The 24,222-nt window shown below is 41.0% G+C and overlaps 1 protein-coding gene across 1 annotated transcript; it reads right to left on the bottom strand.

Moving 5' to 3' along the window:
• Window positions 1-569: 569 nt before the first annotated feature.
• Window positions 570-23,531, bottom strand: trim59 (tripartite motif containing 59). The gene is made up of 2 exons (XM_067995380.1): window positions 23,306-23,531; window positions 570-4,273 (listed from the first exon to the last, which is right to left on the bottom strand). Exon 2 carries the CDS (start codon window positions 4,265-4,267, stop codon window positions 2,927-2,929), a length of 1,341 nt encoding a protein of 446 aa, XP_067851481.1. The 5' UTR covers window positions 4,268-4,273; window positions 23,306-23,531; the 3' UTR covers window positions 570-2,926.
• Between the last annotated feature and the right edge of the window lie 691 nt (window positions 23,532-24,222).

Raw genomic sequence — 24,222 nt, 5'->3', positions numbered from 1 at the left:
AGTGGAAATTCAGGGGTTCCAATCCTGGTCTTTAACCAGTGACTCCTGCTAGAAGTAGACATGGACATAGAGAGTGAGGTAAGTCAGTCACTGTCAAGTAGCTAAATACTGCAAAATAATATTAGATCACCTGCTGTAACTATGGTCTTTGAATGTAGTTAAACTTCCACATAAAAGCACCTTTCTCATCTGTCCCTCGGTCTTCTACGAATGTTGTATCTTATTTCTGTGTGTGTTTCAAGCCTTGTGCCAATGCTGGTCTCTTCTGGCAGTGACTCCCTTCAAAACAACTTAACCAGAATGGGGTGTTGTATATATCAGTTGGCAGGGAAAGATCAAGTGCTTGCATGATGCTTCCACAGTGGCGCTAAACTGCTAAAAGGATAATGGATTATTGTCTTCATATCACCATTTATTAAGTTAATGCAAGATGCTCTATTTAAATACTAAATTAGGTAAAACCAAATGAGGTAATATGATAATTATGGAAAAAATCAAACATCAATTCTGTACAAGTGATATGTAATTCACAAAGCTATCTTCTATACAAGTATAATGTTTAACATTCTTCAGGTATTTAGTAGAAAACTCATACAAAAATGTAAATATCTGAAAATATATTGACTACAAACCAAGTTTTACAGCAATCTGTTGGAATATTTGCACCATACTCAAAATATAAAAACAATGGACACATTATCATTGACAATTTGGATTTCTCAAAGTGGGATAAAAGTTATGTCATGCAAGTAAAATTCTGCACAAGTTACCTAGCCTGTTTACCTAACCTCTAGAATATTGTGTTGATACTTCTACCTTGGCATAATTAGTTACACATTCTTAATCATAACCCCCAACTGTAATTTGGTACTCCGCAAAATCAGATAAGAATTCAGTTTTATACAGACATCTTCCCCAAAAGATATCAAATTACTCCCCCAACACACAATCTGTTTTTAAGTACTCTATTCCAGACAATGCTCCTTTATCACAGGAGTGCTTCAGGACCACACAACTCAAAAATTCCATTCTCATTGGTAGGTAAGATGCAACAGTAATGATGTGTTTTTTTTAGCATTCTGATCCTGGTGGTGGGAACCATTATTATAGTTTTGGATATGACTCAGACCGTTGCAACAAAATCTCCTTGTACAATGGTTGACAAAAGGCATTTCATTGTCCCAGAAAGTAGACAATTATAAGGAGGCACCCATTATCTTAAACTAGTGATTTCAAGAGAAAAACTCTGTTGCCATCTCTTGCTTGAGTAAACCCTCCTTCCCTCATTGGTTGGATAGCCCACTATCACAGAACCTGAAGCCAAGGTACATGAGCACAACCATTTGGGAACTTTAGCTGGCCCTGTTATTCAGGAAACAAATACATGGCTAGAAACTATGTCAAGACTACCAGACTGTACTTCCAACAGGTAATAGAAACTCAGTTTCATTCTGTGCCTAGATACAATGTGAATTTGACAATTATGATTTATAAGCTCATTACTCACACTGCCCTTTCTGCTCAACAGCTTATCAATATCATGGGAGGGAACAATTCTGTTTGCATTCATTTTGTTTCCTCATCCTGAGAATTATCCACAGGATTTGTTTCTGTTTTACCAATCTCTTGTTTCTGAAACATTTCCCTTCTGTTGGCTGCATTATTTGCACAGAGATTAGGCGTGTACAGCCAAGGACAAAGCAGGGCAAGAGATTATCACAATTATCTCATTGGGGATGTTCCTGGCAATTGTGGATCTGGGCTTCAGAAGTCAGAGACATAAGAATAAACTCCAGCATATGGACTCCTTTGCATACTTTGGGTTGGTATCAAAAATGAAAAGAATTCCACACTGGCTCAAGGGTGCTCTTCTGATGTTGAAGTTTAGTTACATTGCTGGGGCAGAGTAGTGGGACTTCTACTTCACATCTCGGATTGCCAATTCTGGTTGGATGTATTCCTGGATGTTTGGTCACATGACATGCCCGCAGTTTGCAAATCTTACAGCATTTTCCTTGGGTGCCCCATGTTATTAAATGTCTTTTGTTTGCTGTTATGCACTAGTAGCTGTCGCGTGAGACATTGAGAACCCTGTGAGCGACTATTCTTTCGGAACTTTACTGCCTATGGTGCTCACAGGCTCCAGGGCAGCCTAACCTGCTAACGGAAATAGGCGCCCCTTGCCACTTGGCCTGCACACCTGTACGTCAAAGCTCCGCCTCCTCTGTACTGGCACTGCCTATCAACACTACGTTCCTATTTTCTCCCATGTTGCTCATAGCAGTGCCCAGGAGATTGATCAGTCTTTCCAGGGGACTCCTGGCCAATCCGGAAAGATTGGCACCCCTATCTGCATCTGGCTGTGTTAAATCTGACCAGCTTGATGCTGAGAATGAGTGTTTGAAATGCAGAGTATTCTATTCTCCAACACTTACATTCCTCAACTTGAGCACAATTTTTTAAAACCATGTCCTACCACGTCTAATACTTTGAATCCAGCCCTAGATGCTCTGTAACTTATAACTGAAATGAGTTTGGGCTGCATAAAACTGCCCATATTTTCTCATGAATTTGCAATCACTTTCAAGGGACTACAAAAATGATTGAGGGTGAAGAATAGGGTTTAGGTACTTTTTAAGGGAATAATAGAGGGTTTTACACTATGACCTAAGAGATGATAAAAACTGGCTGTTGATACTAACACTGGCTGTTGAAAATAGTAAACTTTACCATTTCCATCATCCCTCAAGTGAACCAACTGAGGATGACACCATGGTAAAGGATTTTATTTAGTTCCTTCCTTTAAAAAACATAAGGCTTTACCCTCTTAACATTTGTGTGTGTGTATATTTTACCCTACCTATGGCAAATTAAGTAAACTACAGTCAAAGAATGACTAATACAGCTAGAGTAATTCACCGTAAGGCTATGCTTGTTCATGACTTTCTGATAAAAGTAAACTCTGTAAACTGTTTGAAGCATATTGAAAAACAGTGCTTAATTGAAAACCAACTATTTGATAAATACAAGGAAAAGATGCTGTCAGTTGCCAGAAAAAATTAATTAGTGATTGTACTGAATGTTGTAAAGTAACCTTCAAAGAATGAAACCCAGCACAAACACCTAGTACTATGTCACATAACATAATTTTCACCTGTGGGAGATTGATAACTGTGGCATTTAACAAATCAACACAACAATCCTTGAGCAAAATGCTCAATGAAAGGATAGTTAACACGAACAGCAGTGCTAAAAATACACCTGACTTAATAAACCTTAGAGAAAATCCCTTCATTCGATTGATACATATTGCAAGATCTTTATTCCAGTGATTTTCCAAACAATGCTTCACTTGCGGGATTGGTGCTTCTTCAATATGGCCAATTGTAACCTTTGACCATTTCTCCATCAGAAATTGTCCTGCTCGTGGCTGTATATTCAGTGGGCGAATAACTGGAAGCTGTGTTTTCATCAAGGTATTCACTCTCTGACGGTAGATGTGAATTTTCTCAAGAAAGGCCAAGGGATCCTTTTCGTCTTCTACATATGTACTAAATGTTATAAGGTCATGTTGTTCTTCCTTCAGTTCTCTCATTTTCTGAATTAGTGGAACATATTCACAGGCAATTTTTAAGTTGACTTCATCTAAAGCAGCTAGAAGAGCTTGCTTTTTGGTTTCCATTGTTTTTTGAAGATCCTCAAAATACTGGACGACAGTTTCTTTATCTTGTTCAATGATTTGTTCAGCTTGTGTTTTCTGGTGCTCCAGCTGTCCAATGAAAATGGATACTTCTGCCCAACGTTTATCAGTCAGCTGTTCAACAAGTTTGCTAGATGTCTCCTTTTCTTTAATATAAGCATTCTGTAGATCATCAATAGGATGGCCTTGATGCTGGCCCACTGTTAAGCAATAACCACATACCAATTTACGGTCTGACAGACAGAACATGTTTAATGGTTGCCTGCAGTGCTCTGGGCAGGTAGGAGTCTTTGGGTGTTCTTCATTCTGGTATTTCTCAATAATTCCCATCAGTGAGAAGTTTATTGGTAATGAGCTAATGCCCACTGGAGGAAGATCCACAAGACTTCTACAAGTAGGACATTTCAGTGGAATTCGCAGAGGTCGCCAAATGGAGACATTTCCTGATTCATGAATTATGTTCTCCAAACAGGTTCTGCAAAAAGTGTGAGAACAAGGCAACACACGAGGGTCTTCAAAGATAGAGTAACATACGGAACAAGTTAAGTCCTCCTCAAAATTATCCATATTTGCCTGAAATTACAGAAGAATCAAAACTTTATCAGCAGTTAATATAACATTAACAAATCTCAAATTTCCCCATTAAAATATTTTGTCAGTAATTATTACAAAAACTTGCATTTATATAGTGACTTTAACATAGAAAAACATCCCATGGCATTTTAGAGGGAAAAATAAAAAGGTACAGGCACAGCCATTCTCGAGAATTAGGAGAAGTGAATGAAAGGTTGATTTTTTTTTAAATATGGGTTTTAAGAAAGTGAGTACAGGAGAAAGTGGTAAAGCCATCCGAATAAACTATTGCCACTTAGGACAAGGCCAGGGAACCTTGAAAGAAGTTAGTAGTGCTGTTTTCCTAGGTATACTCCTGGTTATTCTATTACACCTTGAGAGGTGGACAATTTACATCTATCAGTGTCTCAACAACTTGGGTCTTAGCCATGGCTCAGTAGTAGCACTCTCACCTGAGTCAGAAGGTCGTGGGTTCAAGCCCCACTCCAGAGATCTGAGCACACAGTCTAGGCCGACACTCCCAGTGCTGATACTGAGGGAATGTTGCACTGTCGGAGATGCTGTCTTTTGAATGAGATATTAAATGGAAGCCCCATCTACTGTCTCAGGTGGATATAAAAGATTCCACGGCACTATATCGAAGAAGAGCAGGGGAGTTCTCCCCAGTGTCCTGGCTAATAATTATCCCTCAACTAACATCACCAAAAACAGATTAACTGGTCATTATCTCTTTGCTCTGTGTGGGACCTTGCTGTGTGCAAATTGGCTGCCATGTTTCCTACATTACAACAGTAACTACACTTCAAAATACTTTATTGGCTGTAAAGCACTTTGGGATGTTCTGAGGTTGTGGAAGGCACTATATAAATCCAAGTTTGTTCTTTCTTTCAACAAAGGCATATGTCCCTCGGCCTTTAATGCTCTCCATGGAAACCATTCCTTGTTCTCAGAACCTGCTTGGCAGGTAAAGAATAACCTCCGTGAGGTTTCTGCTTCTAACTCATTGGGTTAATGAGAGCCTTTAGGTGTTGATATTTCTTGCCCTCATTGTCTCAGCAAATGATTCAGATGAGGTGGTTAAGAATCAGTGTCAGAGCCTCACCCTTTTGTACAATGATTTAACCCATTTAATGTCAGTAATAAGTATTGAATGTACTGTGGAAATATGTGGAACCTGTACATTCAATACTTATGTATTGATACCATCCTCCTGCTTTATTGTGCTTGCTATTCCCAGGTCTATTTTGCTTGCTTCATACAGGACTTTGATGGATAATAGATATGAAGCTTGTAACAGACCAGTGTGAAAATGGTTAATCACAACAGCAGCAGAAATCCTGTGGCTGACTTGATTGAATCTGTTAGTTTAGCATTGCTAGGCTTTGTTTTATATAGCATAAATTTTAACTTTTATTTGTCAAATATAATATGATCCTTAAACCACAATGTCTTAAAGTAACGAAACGGTGCCTAATTACTGTTTTGCAGTTGTACGTAAGGAAATGGTTTAAAACAGATGTTTTTTGAGTGCGTGAGCGAATAGGGAAGTGGAATCCGAGGTTAGAAGGTGAGAGGAGTGTTGAGGTTGGAAGAACAAGTAGGGTATATCTTTGCACTACAGGATGAGATAGGCAGACTTGGATAGTGATAGGTTTCTCAGAATGACTAGCAACCAGACTTAGGGTTAGTAGATCCACATGGTTGAAAACAATTGACTGCATGAAGGACATGTTGTGATAGGGTAACTAGTACTTATTGATATAAATTGCAACAATACCAGAGTATTAACTCAGCAAAAAGAACCATTATTTAAATACAACATCCTTTCTTCATGTAATAAAGTTTATGTGACGCTTGGGAGACAAAGGAAGGTTGCTGTTGAAGCAGGATGCTGAGTGTCATGAATCGTATTAAGACAAATATTCCGCACCTAGGCTGGGAGCCTATGATGAATCCTCCACAGAAGAAAAACATTGGCCCAGCATAAAGATAAACTACTGTATCCCGTAATCTAAAGACGTCCCAAAGCGCTTCACTGCTAGTAAGTATTTTCAAAGTGTAGTAATGTACAAAAACCCGGCAACCATTTTGTGCACAGCAAGGTCCCACAAACAGTCACGAGATAATTGGCCAGATAATCTCAGGACACCAGGAGAACTCCCCTGCTCTTCTTCAAATAGTGCCATGCGACCATTTACATCCACCTGAGAGGTTAGGTGAGCCTCAATTTAAAATTTCATCCGAAAAAGTAGTCAGTATGTTATGCACATGATGGGAACAGTGCACTGTTTGGGAGTTAGGATAATTTGACAATGGTCCCTGGGATTTGGCTGGGTCAACGGCATCAAGGGGCATACAAAGGTGGTGATAGACTTTGTAGGGTTCAGGCATTGTCTTTTGTGGAACACTGGATGGTGCTTGTTAGTTTGTGACTTCACTCTGACTTTCCCAGGGAGATGGTCGGCATCTGTGTGGGAAGTGGTCGGCATCTGTGTGGGAAGTGCCTGGTTGTAAAGGCTTCCGAGAATGGGTTGCAGATTGCCCGGTGTTTCCCAAGTTCCAGGCAGAGTCAACACTTCATCTCTCTGAGTGGCATATGTTCCACAGCTGTTACATCCACATTTGTTGTGGGGAATGTTGCACTCCACAACAGTTAGAAGGAACAGTTGTGCTAAGCTGCATATTTGGGGGAAGGGGGGGGGGCGGGAGGTGTTTCCTAGTGGGCAGGTCAAGCAGGCATTGGCTTAGATCTGCAGGGATTGTGTCTTAATTAATACACAAACAGCAAATAATGATACTTTAGTTGCCCAAGTAATTTAGGCCTGAAGGACTGTCAAAAGAAAATCCACTCCTTGATCAAAGTTCCAATCTTCATCACTTTTGCTTGTAACAGATGGCACTGTGCATCAGAAGAGATGATGCTGCTTTACCATTTATAATCTACATTCCCCACCACAGCAAGTGTGACCACATGACTCTCACCACAACCATTAGACATTAGTAGAAGAGTAGCCACATTTATCCACTGCAGTTGAAGGAAAATATCAGGCACAGAATCATTGAGATCAGAATTATAAGAATCAAAGAGTAAAGCAGGAAAACTGTCTTCCACAGGTCAATAAAGAGCAACTGAACCTACCAGTTAATTACAAACTGACTTCTACCTTCAAGTTTTGATACCAAATGTTAAATATAGCTTTGATCCTAATTGCAAAGTTTAAATGCATCCCTGCAACCACCAAAGATAAACTTGATCAGACAGGTTAATTTAACAGCATGCCCAAAATATGATTTTTTTTATTATAGTATCCCAATGTTAAAATCATCAAGAGGATTAAACCATGTGCCCAATCACACCACATTTAAATAGAAAAGTAATGACACAGACATTTAAATCTTAAATGTTTAAACAGTTTATCTTTGAAAATATTTCAGTTTGCATTTACAAAAATAAAATTGCTACATGGCAAAATATATAACTGTATAACAGCTTCATTAACATGTGCATATCAATTCTGATTCTCACCTCAGGATTGTCTGCTCCAGTGTACAATTTATGTTATAATTCTTCCAGACATGTCAAAAACACCTATGTGCAAAGTTATCTGTACGACAAACCACACACTGAACTAACCAGTAGTGTAGCTTAATTAAAGGGAGACATCACTTTTAGTTTAAAGTTACCCCCCACCCCACCAGGAATACTGTAAAACAACATGGTTAGAAATATCACCCAGAGAGGACATACATTTTATTTGTACAATTCCGACTGAGCTTGCAACCTATGTTCAAGCTCTGGAACAACACGGAGGAAGCATCATTTATTTTTCCTGGTGTTTTTCTAATGTGCTGAAATCCCTCCAATTCATTCATTTCAGTTATGATTAGGGTGCTACAATTTGGAAACAAACATGGATCATCATCTTTTCCAGAGTAATCTCAAGTGTGACTCGAAACCAAAATATCAAAGAATGTGGAAAATATCAACAATCCCTTACAGTCAATCAATACGGCACATTTTAATTTCAAATTTTGTAAAAGATTTTCTCTCAAAAATAATTTTCTTTCCAACACAATGTACGGTGTTAGACACTGAATGAGATTGGAGTTTGAAATGATATCAGAGTTTGATTTAGTTGTCTGAACAGTTTGTACATATTTTTTAAATATGGCGGAAACTGGGTGTAAGGTCACCTAAAGATTATCTGGTAATAAACTAATCATGCATTCAGTCTTTTTGTCTTTTAACGTGGTTGACATGCTTGATCAAAAACAAATGCTCATAGCTTACAAAAGGCTTATAGCTGATATATTTTAACATGTTCATAGAATGACTTGCACCCTGAGAAAAAGCTAAATACAGCTCAGGTTTACCATCTATAGCACAACCCTCACGGTAACCCCTTTTTGTGTGGTCCCCAAAAAATCATTTATAAAAAGATACTGTCGTGACAATAAATAATTGTGGGCTGCAGTAGAACAAACTGTTTAAAAATATTCTTGGTCACCTTTATACAAGGAACACAACTTGATTTTTGTCCCATCCTCTCCTCAAGAGACTGACTCACACTAGGGGTATGGCTGTGTGGTGTTGGCAACCCTCATACCTTTACCAAAGTACTCATTCTTCATGTATAAGGTCTTGACAATGCATAGTCAGGCTATATAACGAGAGAGAATCGTTAAAGCCAAGCCCAGATTCTATTCTCACTAAGGGTCATTGTATCTCATTAAATGTAAGGAGTCGTACAACACCAGGTTATAGTCCAACAGCTTTATTTGAAATCACAAGCTTTCGGAGCTTTGCTCCTTCGTCAGGATGATCTTGCTATTTCTTCTCCCTAGCCTCAGGGTGCTGTGGCTGATTGTAGTATCCTCACTGCTGCCCTGGCTAAGATCAGGATCAATGTTGAGACCATTCCTGTTTCTGATTTACATCAATGACTTAGACACAAGCTGAATACAAGTTGGTCAAATTTGCAGATGATACCAAACTAGGAGGAGCAATGGCAGATGAAATTTAATACAGACAAATGTAAAATGCTGCAAATAGGAAGGGAAAATGGGCAACACATATACTCCAAGAATGGAGTTGAAATAGCTATGGATAAAACTGAAAAAGATTTGGAATCATAGCAGGCTCGATGCTCAACATGTCCAATCAATGCAGAGTAGCAATCAACAAAGTCAACAGAACATTAATTTAACTAATCAAAACAGTAGAATAAGAGTCAGATGAACTAATGATCAAAATGTGCAGTACTCTGGTCAACAAACCTAACTCCTCCTGCACTCCTATCTGTCAATGTATGCCCTTTGCTCTTCTGACTCTAGCCTTCTGTGCCTTTCCACCATCTGTATGAGAGTCTTCAGCTGTCTTGGAACTCACTTCCTAAACCCTTGTTTTGCTGTCTCTCTCCCAAACGTCAAAAGTCTCCTGAAAACATATCTCTTTATCAACCTGTCTTCCCACTTGCAAAGATTGATGTATCTTAACTGTGTTCATCTCCTCCATGTAAAGTTTTACAATTTAAGGTTAGATTTTCCAAGAGTTTGCACACACTGAGTGCGCATTGGAAAATCACAGGCCTACTGGTTTCAATGAATGGAAAATCACAGGCAGTGAGCCTGCAATTTTCTGAGGCATGCAAAGTATCTCACCATGTGCAAGGAATCAAACAAAAAATCTGCTCTTTAGTGCATATTTCCTTTCCTTATTTTTCCTCCCAAAATGTATCGCCTCACATTTTTCCCCATTATAGAATCACAGAATGGTTACAGCACAGAAGGAGTCCATTCGGCCCATCAAGTCTACGCCGGCTCTATGCAAGAGCAATCCATCTAGTCCCACTTATCCGCCCTATCTCCATAGCCCTGCAAATTTTTTCCTTTCAAGTACTTATCCAGTTCCCTTTTGAAGGCCATGATTGAATCTGCCTCCACCACCCCCTCAGGCAGTGCATTCCAGATTCTAACCACTCGCTGTGTGTAAAAAAACATTTTTTCCTCATGTCACCTTTGGTTCTTTTGCCAATCACCTTAAATCTATGCCATCTGGTTCTATTCTGTCTAGACCCTTCATGATTTTGAATACCTCTATCAAATCTCCTCGCAATCTTCTCTGTTCCAAGGAGAACAACCCCAGCTTCTCCAGTCATAGGAACATAGGAACAGGAGTAGGCCATTCAGCCCCTCGTGCCAGCTCCGCCATTTGATAAGATCATGGCTCAACTGTGATCTAACTCCATATACCTGCCTTTGGCCCATATCCCTTAATACCTTTGGTTGCCAAAAAGCTATCTATCTCAGATTTAAATTTAGCAATTGAGCTAGTATCAATTGCTGTTTGCGGAAGAGAGTTCCAAACTTCTATCACCCTTTGTGTGTAGTCTACCAGCCTTTGTGTGTATCTACGTAACTATAAAGTCCCTCACCCCTGGAATCATTCTAGTAAATCTCTTCTGCACCCTCTCTAAGGCCTTCACATCTCTCCTAAAGTGCGTGCCCAGAACTGGACACAATACTCCAGTTGTGGCCGAACCAGTGTTTTATAAAGGTTCATCATGACTTCCTTGCTTTTGTACTCTATGCCTCTATTTATAAAGCCCAGGATCCCTTATGCTTTTTTAACCACTTTTTCAACCTGCCCTGCCACCTTCAATGATTTGTGTACACATACTCCCAGATCTCTGTTCCTGTACCCCTTTTAGAATTGTGCCCCCTAGTTTATATTGTCTCTCCTCGTTCTTCCTAGCGAAATGTATCACTTCGCATTTTTCTGTGTTAAATTTCATCTGCCACGTGTCCGCCCATGCCACCAGCCTGTCTATATCCTCTTCAAGTCTATCACTATCCTCCTCACTGTTCGCCACCCTTCCAAGTTTCATGTCATCTGCAAATTTTGAAATTGTGCCCTCTACACCCAAGTCATAACTATATACCAAGAAAAGCAGAAGTCCTTGTAATGACCCCTGAGGAACACCACTGTAAACCTCCCTCCAGTCTGAAAAACAACCATTCACACCTCTCTGTTCCCTGTCACTTAGCCAACTCTGTATCCACGTTGCTACTGCCCCCTTTATTCCATGGGCCACAATCTTGATGACAAGCCTAACATGCGATACTTTATCAAACGCCTTTTGAAAGTCCATTTACACCATATCAATTGCATTGCCCTCATTTACCCTCTCTGTTACCTCATCAAAAAACTCTATCAGATTAGTTAAACATGATTTGCCTTTAGCAAATCCATGCTGGCTTTCCTTATCTATTCAATCTACTAACCTGAATATATTCTCCAAAGCTCCCGTATCATCCTCTTCAGTTAACCACACTCCCTATTTATGTTGTCTGCAAATTTTGGAATTATGTCCCTATACCCAAGTCCAGCTCATATATATATTGAGGACTGCAAAGGTCCTAACACTCACCCCCAGAGTACACAACTGTTTAAATCCCTTCATCCAGGAAACATTAACCATCACTGTTTCCTGTCCTATAACCAACTTCCTATCTATGCTACCCGCATTCCCTTTAGTACCACGTGCCTTAATTTTATCAACAAATCTCCTATGTGGTACTTGATCAAACACAAGGCCACATTTATTGCTTATCCCTAGCTGTCAAGAGGTTGATGATGGCTCTTCTTGAACCGCTCCAGCCTTTGTGGTGTCAGCACTCTCATGATGACGTTAGTTAGGGAATTCCAGATATTGACCCAGCTAAAATGAAGCAATAGAGAGTGCACATCAAAAATATGGGCATTCCTATGCATTTGGAAAGTAGGTGCTATGTATTCTCCCTCTGCGATGCTCCACCAAGCTTACAGTTAAATGTTGGTACAAACATTGTTTGGCAAAATTCTAAAATTAGGCAGTGTCAGCACACCCACCTCGGGACCCTTGCAGAGTTCAGCAAATTTCTTCCTCACTTGCTCACAAGCTCAGTGCACAGATGATGCAGCATTCACTCTTTCAGCAACCTCATTCAGGCTGCTTTGGTGCTGCTCTTCAATGGACGATGTTCCTCTGCTCCAAAAAAGTGCCCCCTTATCTGCAGGACTTTCTGAAGCAGGACATACAAAGCTGCATCCTGGAATAGTGTCATTCTACCCGTTAATCTTGATCAAGTTATTTCTTCCCCTCAGTAGCAGGATTACTTTCCCCAAATAGAACATTAGGTTAAACACTAGCCTTTCACCTCTGGGATATGGCTTAAAATCCAGTCTCCTCTGTCTGGTGATTGTGTGTGAAATGAGTTTAGGCAGTCTCAATCCAATCCCTAATGCACATGATGTTAATTGACCATAGGATGGCTGGTGGGAGAAATGAGAAAAAATGTCTGACTGGTGCAGTAGGATATGCTAAGGTACATTGTTATGGCAGAGTAAGGGGAGCTTTACTCTACTTCTAGCTGTGCTATACCTGACCTGGGTGTGCTTCATGCTGACACTGAATGCCTGAAATAGAAAAAGTTCCATTCGCCAGCGCTTGACAAGCACTCCAATTTTTTTTTTAAATGTGACTATCAGCCGATTAAGAAGTGTTGGCACCGGATGACCCACCCTTTCACTCTAGCACACTCAATAATATCATGTGCTGTGCACCGAGATTGTAACAATATACGTAAAATTATAATATGCCATGTAATATAGTGCAAGGTCAGCTAAAAGTTTTGCAGCACATACAGCATCCAAAAAGCAGCAGTCCTGCCACCACTGTCCCTCAACCACTTCTTTCACCAAACAGGCTGACTGCCACCACTACCTCCCTGTGTGAGGTCATAAACCTGTTTTATAAACACATTTACAATTTCACCACACCTTGTGCATAAAGAAAATCTTCCCCTTAGTTCTCTCATCACCTTCCTCCAGTTTCTGTTGTAGTGCTCTCTTTTCCAACGTAAGCCTAACCTTGAACTCAAATATGCTACAACTGCAATTTTCAAGCCACTTTTTAACTGTAACCTCCTCTACCATCTGCTGGTTATGTAGTATCAAGTCTAATAATATCCCTCCCATGTAGATTCCTTAACCATTTGAGACATGTAACAGTCCAATATCATGTCTAGAAGAATACTTCACTCCTTTTACTCCCGTTACAGACCTCCCAATTTATCTTTGGTAAACTGAAGTCACTCACAAAAATTACTTTTGATCTCTTTCATTCTTCTAATTGCAGTATAAAGTTCCAAGTCTAGTCTCCTTGATCTACAGAACCCAACAGTCAACTATTTTTCCCTTAATGTCACTTACATTGATCCAGTGTTTCTACTTTGTCAGCACACAGTCCAGATTTCTCTATTTATCAGGTTGTTCTTCATATAAAAAGCCACAATAGACTACAAGAGCAGGTCAGAGGCTGGGTATTCTTCAGCAAGAGACTCACCTCCTGACTCCCCAAAGCCTTTCCACCATCTACAAGGCACAAGTCAGGAGTGTGATGGAATACTCTCCACTTGGATGGATCAGTGCAGCTCCAACAACACTCAAGAAGCTCGACACCATTCAGGACAAAGCAGCCGGCTTGATTGGCACCCCATCCACCACCCTAAACATTCACTCCCTTCACCACCGGCGCACTGTGGCTGCAGTGTGTACCATCCACAGGGTGCACTGCAGCAACTCGCCAAGGCTTCTTCGACAGCACCTCCCAAACCCGCGACCTCTACCACCTAGCAGGTACATTGGAACAACACCACCTGCATGTTCCCCTACAAGTCACACTCCATCTCGACTTGGAAATATATCGCCGTTCCTTCATCGTCGCTGGGTCAAAATCCTGGAACTCCCTTCCTAACAGCACTGTGGGAGAACGTTCACCACACGGACTGCAGCGGTTCAAGAAGGCGGCCGGCTCACCACCACCTTCTCGAGGGCAATTAGGGATGGGCAATAAATGCTGGCCCCGCCAGCGACGCCCACATCCCATGAACGAATAAAAAAGAATAGACATTAATCAGTGTGGACATGCAAGTCCACGATAAGCACAAAGTTACAATTTTTGTTCTCTTGCTGATTTGCTGCACCAGTTTATGTTCCCCTCCCCTTCTCTCCTTAAGTCATTGGGTCCTTATGGTTCCACAAGCACTTGGCATCCAGTACCTTGCCCAAATGAACATTATTCATTTGGGAGCCTCGTGAGTGTTGACAGGCGAATCAACCAAGGGTGCATCACAGCTGAACCCAATCCTATCATTACACAACATCCCCATAAGCACACTTGCAGCAGGACTAACTGAACAGTAATAGGGAGAAAGGACCCTGTCAATTGTTCCTTCCCTAACCCAAGGGTGCAGTAACCAGCTGCAGTGTTCCTACTTATCCCTCTTCCTGCTATCCCTCTCTCCCTCACCCCCCCAACACTCCATCAGCTGAGATCGGGGCATGATTTTAGCATGGTGGCGGGAACTCAGCGGGTGGGTGGATTTGCATGTGGGGAACCCGGAAGCAAAGTAAGTGCATTTAAATCTGCGATTGTATCTCGATTGCAGTCAGTTACCTTTGCTTCTGGGTTTCGCATCTCCAAGCTGCGCAGCGGGCCTACTGCACACCCGAATGACGCAATTTAAAGCCAACTATTTAAAGGGCCAGTCCAAGAATGGATTTTGATGGAGAAATGGAGTCCAGGAAAGCAAAGGCTGCCCCTAGATTTAATGATGCCTCCCTGGATGTACTGCTGGCTACAGTGACAGCCAGAAGGGAGGTAATGTTTCCAATGGATGGCAAGAAGAAACCTGGCTCTGCAACCAAAAATGCTTGGCTGGAGGTGGCAGAAGAGATGAGCAGCAGGAGCACAGTGCCCAGGTCTTGGGTTCAGTGCAGGAAGTGTTTTAATGACCGAGCAGGTCAGGAAAAGTGAGTACAGTCGCTGATTCACCCACATCCTGTGTTGTTCAACTTCTTCCCACCCACGCCCGTCACTCTGTGTTGGCACGCCTACCCCATCACATAACTCCTCACACCCACTTAAGTGTCAGTAGCTGCAACCATCCTTCACTTTCTATACACTTCCTCAACTGCCCATTTATTCACCCACCGCTGCCACTCACCCCAATCCTGATGCAATGTGATGCATCTGTCTGATAGTCACCCTCTGATGCATCTCTTTCATGGTCAACCTCACCCAAAGCAATTCATTCATACATCACCTTCAGTCACTCACAGGTCTGTTCTTTCTCCCCTTGTAGGAGAAGAGAGTGCAAAATGCAAGGGAGAGGAGCAGAACTGGAGGTGGCCCACCACATAGTGGAGGTGACAGATGTGGAGGATGAGGTCATGGAAATAAGTCATGGTCATGGACCGTCGCATGACTATCCATCGGAGATGGAGAAACTGACAATCCACAGATGGCTGGTGGCAGAACTTTAACATCTTTCATGCACATGAGGAATTGATTTTATCAATGATGTAACTATGCCGGACCTCAGTATGATCACTAGAAAGATTGTCACTTTTGCGATGAATCATTACTATCGCTTTCTATTGTCTCCCAGGGTTTTCGCAAGGAATCAGCAGAAAATGGAAGAAAGCAATTCCTCAGAGGAGCTCATTCCTTCTGAGGGTGCACTGTCACAGGACATACAGCCATGCATCAGCGCTGCTACTCGCACTTCGGAGGGTCTTGTTAAACAGTTAGTTGGGTTGTCACCTGGTGATTCACCAATCAAAAGTGAGCACAAGCAGATACTGATGGCAAGGGCAGCTGTGGAGAGTTCGAGTTGGGGGGTGCACTCCTCCAAGTTCTGCTCAGCTGGACATAAATGCTGAACCCTGGGGACCATCTATGAGAAGGAGAATGATTGAGGTGCAGCAGCAACTTTGCGAGGTATTGGAAAAATTGCCACACGCACTCTCCACAATAGCAAAGAAGATGGAGGAGTCCAATTCCATCGCTAGTGGATTGGTGGCACAGGTAATTACAAGAATATCTGCGATGGAGAGAATGGTAGCCTCCATTGAACTCCATGCATAGCTCACAAATGAGTCAATTCAGGCCATGACAACAGCCGTGCGGACTCTGGATGCCAACATGTCTGCCAGCTTAAACAAGCAAACAGACACGTTAGCCATGGCCTTAGAATGCAACACATCTTCTCACCAGCCTGCTGGCCAGCAGGGTGGTGGGAGTGATGTTGCGCTGGCCCAGGAGAAGGGTGATGGCGAAAGAGGACGTGGAAATGGGGACTCCACTCAAAGTGCTCCCACGTCTCACCCGTAGCTCCCTCCTTATCCAGTACTCACAATGCTGCCTCCTCTCCTGATGGTTGAACCTGCCTTAGCACAGGTGCAGGTGGAACAGTCATTGGCGGGCCCTCACGGGCTCCAAAACCCAGAGGTCCTAAGCCGAGAGCAACTCAGCAGTCATGGCAGGGATCTGAACAACCTTCCACTACCTCTGCTGAAGCCACAGGGGATGCACCACGTAGAAGCGGTGGAAAGAGAAAGGCTAAGTAATTGTAATTTACCAAGGGTATGCACAAGGGTGTTTGACGAGATGTCATGTTGTTAATTTATGTATTTTTTTAATGGCACATTAAATTTAATCATTATCACCACCACTGCCATGTCTTGGCCATTATTGAGTCCCTTTTGTGAATTTGCCCTTTCATGTGCTTCATCATGAATGCCAAGACATGATGCCACCCATTGGGCGCATGTGCAATGGGTGTATGCTTGGTTGAAGAACTGTTTTGTGTTGGGGGAGGGGTGGTGTTGATGGTGGTTGTTCCACGCAGTCCGAGTATTTCAAAGTCTTCAATTTGCACATCTCATTATGAGAACCTGTTGGAGATGAGGGCATCCCTGGCAGTAATGTATGCGGCTGCTCTGGCAATGGGTTCCCCATCTTCATTTTCCTTCTCAGATGTACTGTAGAATAGATCCATTATGCCCCCATCCTGATCTTGCCAGTTTGAGGGGCTCCAACATGTAGATAAATTTGTCTGAACACAAGAATTCTCCATCTCAATGCAGAAATCTCAGTCTAAACACTAAGAACTCCCAGCCAAACATTTGTCTGAGAGAACTGAGTGCCCAGCTGCAATACTTCACCTTTTATTGAGATGTGTCGATCACTGATTTAAAGGGCCAAATGAACTTCGGCTCAACTTGCCTCTGTTTCAGTGGTGTGTTTCAGAAGCCATTGGAGACCCATTCAGGAGTAGTTAAATCGGCTCCAGTTTCAGAATCCACAAGAAGTTAAGTAGCTAAAGTGTTCCAACTACCTGAATTGGCCCTTTAAATAGCAGCCCACAGGCTTTAAGTGGGGACAGGACGCATCCTAACGCGCCTGGGTTAAAGCCGGAAGTGGGCGCATTGATGCTGGGATGCGATTCCCCTCCATAAAGCTGCTACTTTAACCTCGCACCCACCCCCAACACAACCGTTCTTGGGGGTTAAAATTACCCCCCAGCTAACTCAGCAGAAACCAGGGATCGAACCTAGGGCTTTCATGGCCTATACAGCGTACTTACTTATTGGATAACCAGGCTGAGCCACAGGCAAACCCACAAAATTAATTTTGGAATAAGTAATTGAATTTATTGGAAAAGTGTTGAGTGTTTGCTGAATGAACCAGTTGCAGAGGACACCTAGTGCCCATGGAATTGCGAAGAGCGGGTTTCCAATTCCGCTACACCTGGCACACACACAGTCACCATGTTCAGAAGGAGAGAGGAAGGGGAAGAAATATTATATTCTGCTGATAGTATTGAGTTAGGGTGCTTGTCTCTTAGAGAACCATAGTTAAAGTTTATAACGTAATTAATGGTTGCTACTGCTGAATTGCTTAACTATAGTAAATCCTCCTTAATTTAAAACATTGCACAGGTCCTCAAATTAAATAAAGTTTAGGGGAGAACTATTGATTAAAAAAACCCCGCACTTGCTGTAATTTGACATGTTAATTTAGTTTCCATTGAAGTATTAAACCACGAGAAAGAGAAGCATGATCCTAATTTTTCTGATGATGGTTTTGCAAATGTGAAATTGCTCTACAATGCTCTATGTCAGGGTATACAAACTATGGCCTATGGGCCACACTTGACCTCCCCCCACCCCCCAAGCCCTGGCAATTTGGCCTTAAAGTCCAGACAACTAGATCCTATTTGTGCTTGTTTTCCTTACGTGCGGATCTCTCCTGCTTGAATTTTATGGTGCCAGAGGGTTGAAAAGGGAGGTTTTTAATCACTGTTGCCTCATTAACGGATACATTTAAATTCTTTTTTATTTTAGGGGGCGGGGAGGATGACAGCGGCAGCAGTACATTAGCTTTTTGAAGACAAAGTCCAGGTTTTAAATCTGTTAGTATCAGCAACCTGCGATTTATGCAAACTAATAGTAATATGGATTTAAACTTTACAGAGCTGCCAATGCAGTCAACAGCACCCAATGCATTAGAGTGATTTGGGCAGTGGAGCAAATATTATCAGGCACAGAAGCCTGTGGCTTCCTTGGTGAGGCCTGATATACTGAGCGCAGGGAAATGCAGGTGGGAAGCTTCCAGGATGTTAGAAGCCAATGCACCAACTGTATGCAAGATTCATTTGCAATACAAATGTGGCCTGCTCCCCATAATGCGGCTGCTGCACCTGAAAAGAGTTGCTCAGTGCTCACTGCAAGTGGGTGCTGCAAGGAAGGATTACAGGTTAATTTTGATTTTTTTTTCTCCCTGGGTGACTCTCAATTTCCACCAGGACCACCCAACTTAACTCCTCTTCTGGACTTTGTCCTCAAAACGAAAATGTACTGCAGCCGCTGTCATCCTCCCCACCCCCCCAAAACAAAATAGTAGCGGTGCACTCAAAACACTAGCAGCCCTTTGCAAACTGGCTGCCCAGGAAAATCCCATTCCTGAGACCTTGGTGCTCTCTAGCACATCATGCTTATTACACTGGGGCAGCCACTAAAATATTTTAATGAGCTGACTTCACATCATCGTATGAGGTCAGTTCTTTCTCATGCAGGTACGGCCAGTGCCAGGACCACATCATCGGCTCCTATATGTGCCATGGTAGGAACGTATGTGGCCTACGCAAACAAAATGCTTGGAAACCCCTGCTTGATGATCATCAGGTGTTGGCCGACCTGCTGTACAATCGCACCATTTTCTGTTTTATTTTCAGTTATCATCTTTAACTATATATTACATTTGTGAAGCTATTTACAATTTTTTTTTAAATGTGTTAAAATTACATCAAGAGCTTATTTCACTTACTATGAGAGAAATGTTTCTCACTCATCCCATTACTGAACTTCCTTATTCATGAAATAGATGCCGCATTCTAACCTTTTCAAGTAATAATATATTGTCTATTATACCTGTGCAAAAATACAAACTAAAGGCTGTCAAGTGTCTTTATAATGTTGTGAGTAAACCATAATGTTGGATAAGCTAATAAGGCATAATAAGGAAACTGTTGCCCAACAGGTATTTTGCAACATACGCAGAATTACAAAACAAATTATCCCATGGGTTCTGAGAGCACACCTGGTATGTGTGTGTGCATATATACATCATTGAGACAAATTATTTTACAGGCACCTTGACTTTCATACTTCACAGACTGGGCATGGGGATATTATTCCAAAATTAAATAACCAAAAGTTTAAGAATTTCCTGATAAAAACATGCTTTTTCATGTCAGTGTTTGGAATAATAAATACAATTAACAAATAAGGTAATGATATTATTTAGTACATAAATGTGGGTGAGAAGTCCCACTGCTGTGAGCTTTAAGTTGTACTGGATAAAATCCCATATCATTTACAAAGTAATAGAACAGCTTGTTTATAGGACTGCAATATAAGTCAGCTTTTAGTGGAAAGGATCTATTTTGCAAAATTAGCCAATTTGACACAAGCAGTTTATAACATAGATTTAACAGCTTGTTTTTAACGTGATTGCTGGAAAGGTCTGTTACAGGTACTGCAAAACATCTTACATTGAAAGTATTTATGTGACCTTACCAGCCAATGATTTAAATGTAGGTGTATTTTAAAATTAGATTCAAGAATTATCTTTCACTTTCTCCTGCTTACTTGAGTAATTGTTTGCATAATATTTTAGCATTTGGGTAGAGTATTTCAAAATACTGCATAGGTGTTTACATAACTATGTATTTATTGCTGTCACTGTACTATGGGTGAAACCTGTCAGTGTAGTCAATGTATATGTGCTGTGTCATTAGAAGTCATCATTTTCAAACCTGAATTTCATTTATTCATCTCACCACCTTCTCAAGGGCAATTAGGGATGGGCAATAAATGCCCGCCTCGCCAACAAAGCCCACATCCCATGAACAAATATATTAAAAAAAAATTCTCCTTGAACTCTTCAAAAGCATTGACTTCTCGCCCAGTAATTCACCCAGCTATCCATTCTTCATGTGTGTCTAGGCTATTGGACCATTGTAGGCATCACAGCAGAGGCCAATTCTGTTCTTATCCAATGTTCACATATGTATATAGGAATCACTGGGTATCGATTTTTCCTTCCCTAACTCAGCGGCAATTGTAGTATACCTACCATCACTCAGAATAATAACACAGCACATATCTGGGATGAGATGTAAAGCAGTTTCTTGGTTTATCCTGCTCTCACTTGCTGAACCACCAGGGCAACGTCCACTAATGATTTTAATAGATGATCCTCAAAAACGAATTGTTGCTTAAAGCAATAACTGGAGAGCAATTCACAGACTCGAGTGCTATTTTCTCATTCATTATTTTTCTGACGCAAAACATTACTTTTGTATGTGCAGTAAGTAATGTCGTTTGAGAAAAATCCATTTCCATTTCTAACATGACTCATCACAGTAAAAGGTTATATCAAAAAATGTGTGGCTGGAAAAAACTATTAGAACCTAGTTGTTAATTTTAGCAAATAAGATTATGTTTACCGAGTTTCAAAATTGGGGTTAAGAAATGGAAATTAATGTCATTTTCGCACAGAAAGAACAAAGGCAAATAAATAACTTCCTTCCTCTTGAGGGCTGCCTGCCTGGAGATTGAACTACAAATACAATTAGGTGGTAATCTGTTTCTTATTCTAATATAAGAAAGGTTGGAATCTGGAGCATTCAGGTGCCCCTCTCAAATTTACCCGTCACAGCATCGAGATTTAGTGGAATTGCACCACGTTATAATTTTAAAGTTAGGAGATGGTGCATTGAAATTTTGGTCAGGAAAATTTAACCTGGGTATCATCTGATTTTTTTCTTAGAAAAGGCTTTTTTTTAATGAGACTTAAAAATTTATAAATGTTGATAGTTCTAAATCTATTACATGAAGGGACATAGTCACCCATGTTAGGCAAGACTTTATCTCCTATTGATAAATATGCATTACCATGATATATGTATTGCAAAGATGTCACTGTATCATTTATGAATGAGGTCACGGTCACATCCATCTTTTCCAGGTCCCCCGCCCCAAAAAGTGAAAACCCTCTTTAATAACGATATGTAAAATCACAAGAATTTTTTTTTAAATTTCTTTCTTCTGTACCTATTTTTAATTTCTATATAATTGTTTCAAATAATGAAAATAATTTTGCTTTCATTTCAACATTGCCTTTGACAGAGGGGAAAGTGGTCCGTAGATCCCTGTAGAGGGAAAGGAGAAAATAGCCACCAGAGAACTTGTGATTTGTGCCATTTACAGTTCCAAGGCATCTGACCGAGAAAGGGGGAAGAATTTTCTGAGGACATAATCTTCAGGATCATTTGGATGGAGTGGAAAAGCAACACCAGAAACTCCACAGTCTGAAATTGAGTCTAGACCGATGCGGACAAGCTGGTATTGAAAACTCAGCTTTGCATAAATGGCAGATGATCTTGGAATGAAATTCAATAGTGTCTATGAAACTTTGAATTGAGAGAATGGTGTCCAGGTTGGTGGTGTCTTGAATGTCATAAAGGCATCACAGAATGCAGCAGCATAAGCAAGACCCTTACGCAATGGACCCCCAAATATCCTGAATTTGGGTTAAAATAACTGATCATTCCAAGGGAATTATGAAGAAGACTGTAGCAGCTTATTTGATTCATTGTTTGATGAAATAGAGGGGCTGTGTAATATAATAGTTTAAAACAAATAAACATAAAAATAAAACTATCACCCTAGAATACATTTAGGGGTAAGTATTTACCATTCATTGTGTTTACCTCCAAAGTGACCTCACAGCAGGATGTCATAGAAGATTATTCGCTGCTTATTTCACAAACATGCCTATTACCCACCAAGGTAACAATAAATTGGTACTGTGGTCATTGTCCTGTTTAGTAATTTTAAGCAAACATCAACCATACCTTAGGCAAAAATGTAACAAATATTGAGAGCAGTGCTTTAGACTTTTGTGCTAAAATATTGCCCCTCATAACAGTGATTATGTACAATAATCTCTGGTAATTAATTAATTACGTGCAGTCGCCATTAAAACAATGAGCACTGAAACAGGCAGCATAACAGCAGCCTTCAGGCCAGTTTTTGGATTCATATTTGTTTTAGGTCTAAAACCAGAAAGGGAGGGCTAAGATGTAAGTAGTACTCTTTTTATGGTTCGAGGTTGATATAATGTCAAGTTAGGATTCTATTAAACACTAAAAGATACTCGATTGCCTAGACAGTAAATGTTATATTTAAGATTTCTTTTCCCACTGTACAATTTGTAACCGCGATTTCACCTGAATGAATCCAATATGCTTTGCTATTTATTTTTAGAAGGAAGCTGCTTCGGAGTAGACGCTGCCTCGGCTCCTCTTCTCTCAAGATATTCCATTGTTGAGGTTATTAGACGTTATATTAATAATAAATCATGTACATCTGCAAATGGAGGTCACGGTTTCCTCGTGGTCGATGCTCCCGGATTATGAGGTGGATTCGAACTACAAGATCACAAGGTCTTTCTTCCACATCGCATTTGACCGGGCCTTAAATTGAACCCTGGAACTGGTTAACAGCTTTAAGGCTTTTCGCTGTCCCTTTTGGTGTAAGACCGCGACAACAAAAATAGAGAAATCGGCAGCACTCACCAGGGAAGATGAAGGTGCAGCGTATTTAGAGGACTCTTCTCCTGGCTGAATGAACCATTCCCGTCCCTGGTGGGTTCGCTTACACTGCAATTTCCCAGTTCAGTTTAGCAACGCGCATGTCTGGAAATTCCCGTTCTCAAAATCAGCGAATCGCCGAGGCTACTGCTCAGATTTGAATTTTAAAAGTACAACAAATAATCAAACTGTCTTCAGCCGATAAGGGCGAGCCCCCAAACTGCATGCCCAACACTGCCACAAAGTGAACGCTGTAGCTTGCGACTCCTTGCACAAAGTAGCACCTATCAGCTCCTTTCGGAAATAGTTTAAAGAAAACTATACCCTCAATCTGCAATACTGTTCATTGTAGCCCTACTTTTATTTTACTGGGTAATGAGAGAAAAAATAAATTGAGTGATTAAAAACTGTCAATTCATTGCATATTTTCTAACAATTTCCCGAATTATCTAGGAAACTGAAACGAGGTACTGACGGATCATATCGGCAGTCAGTAAAATGCGAGAAAAATTAGTTTGGGGGGGGGGGAAAAGTGCACTGCTGTAACATTATTATGAAAAAAATTGTGATCAGTAACCGCACACCATGCTGGAATGCACGAGTAAATTTCAGTTGTGTTTCCTACTGCACCCCCTACTGGTAACCGGTGTTTAGCACATTGCGTGTTTAGGATTGATTCATTCGCGAAGGCATTTTCTCGGTGTAGAACCTGTGCTGTTTTTATCCAGAGCCCGTAACCAATCGCTCGGACATTCCGCTAGAATCAGCAGTATTACTACCACCTTGCTCTTCGCATCTGGTCAATAAGCTGGTCTTTAAGATAATGAAAGGGTTTGATAGGGTAGATGTAGAGAAAATGTTTCCACTTGTGGGGAGCCCAAAACTAGAGGTCATAAATATAA

Source organism: Heptranchias perlo, chromosome 13 (assembly GCF_035084215.1).
Source record: "Heptranchias perlo isolate sHepPer1 chromosome 13, sHepPer1.hap1, whole genome shotgun sequence".
In the NCBI taxonomy this organism is placed as follows: Eukaryota; Metazoa; Chordata; class Chondrichthyes; order Hexanchiformes; family Hexanchidae; genus Heptranchias; species Heptranchias perlo.
Note: the sequence above shows the minus strand (reverse complement) of the source record. Positions and strands in the feature narration are given on the sequence as shown.

What these genes read in the sequence shown, in the direction of transcription:
- trim59 (XM_067995380.1), bottom strand. Translation starts at nt 4,267, where the DNA reads ATGGATAATTTTGAGGAGGACTTAACTTGTTCCGTATGTTACTCTATC.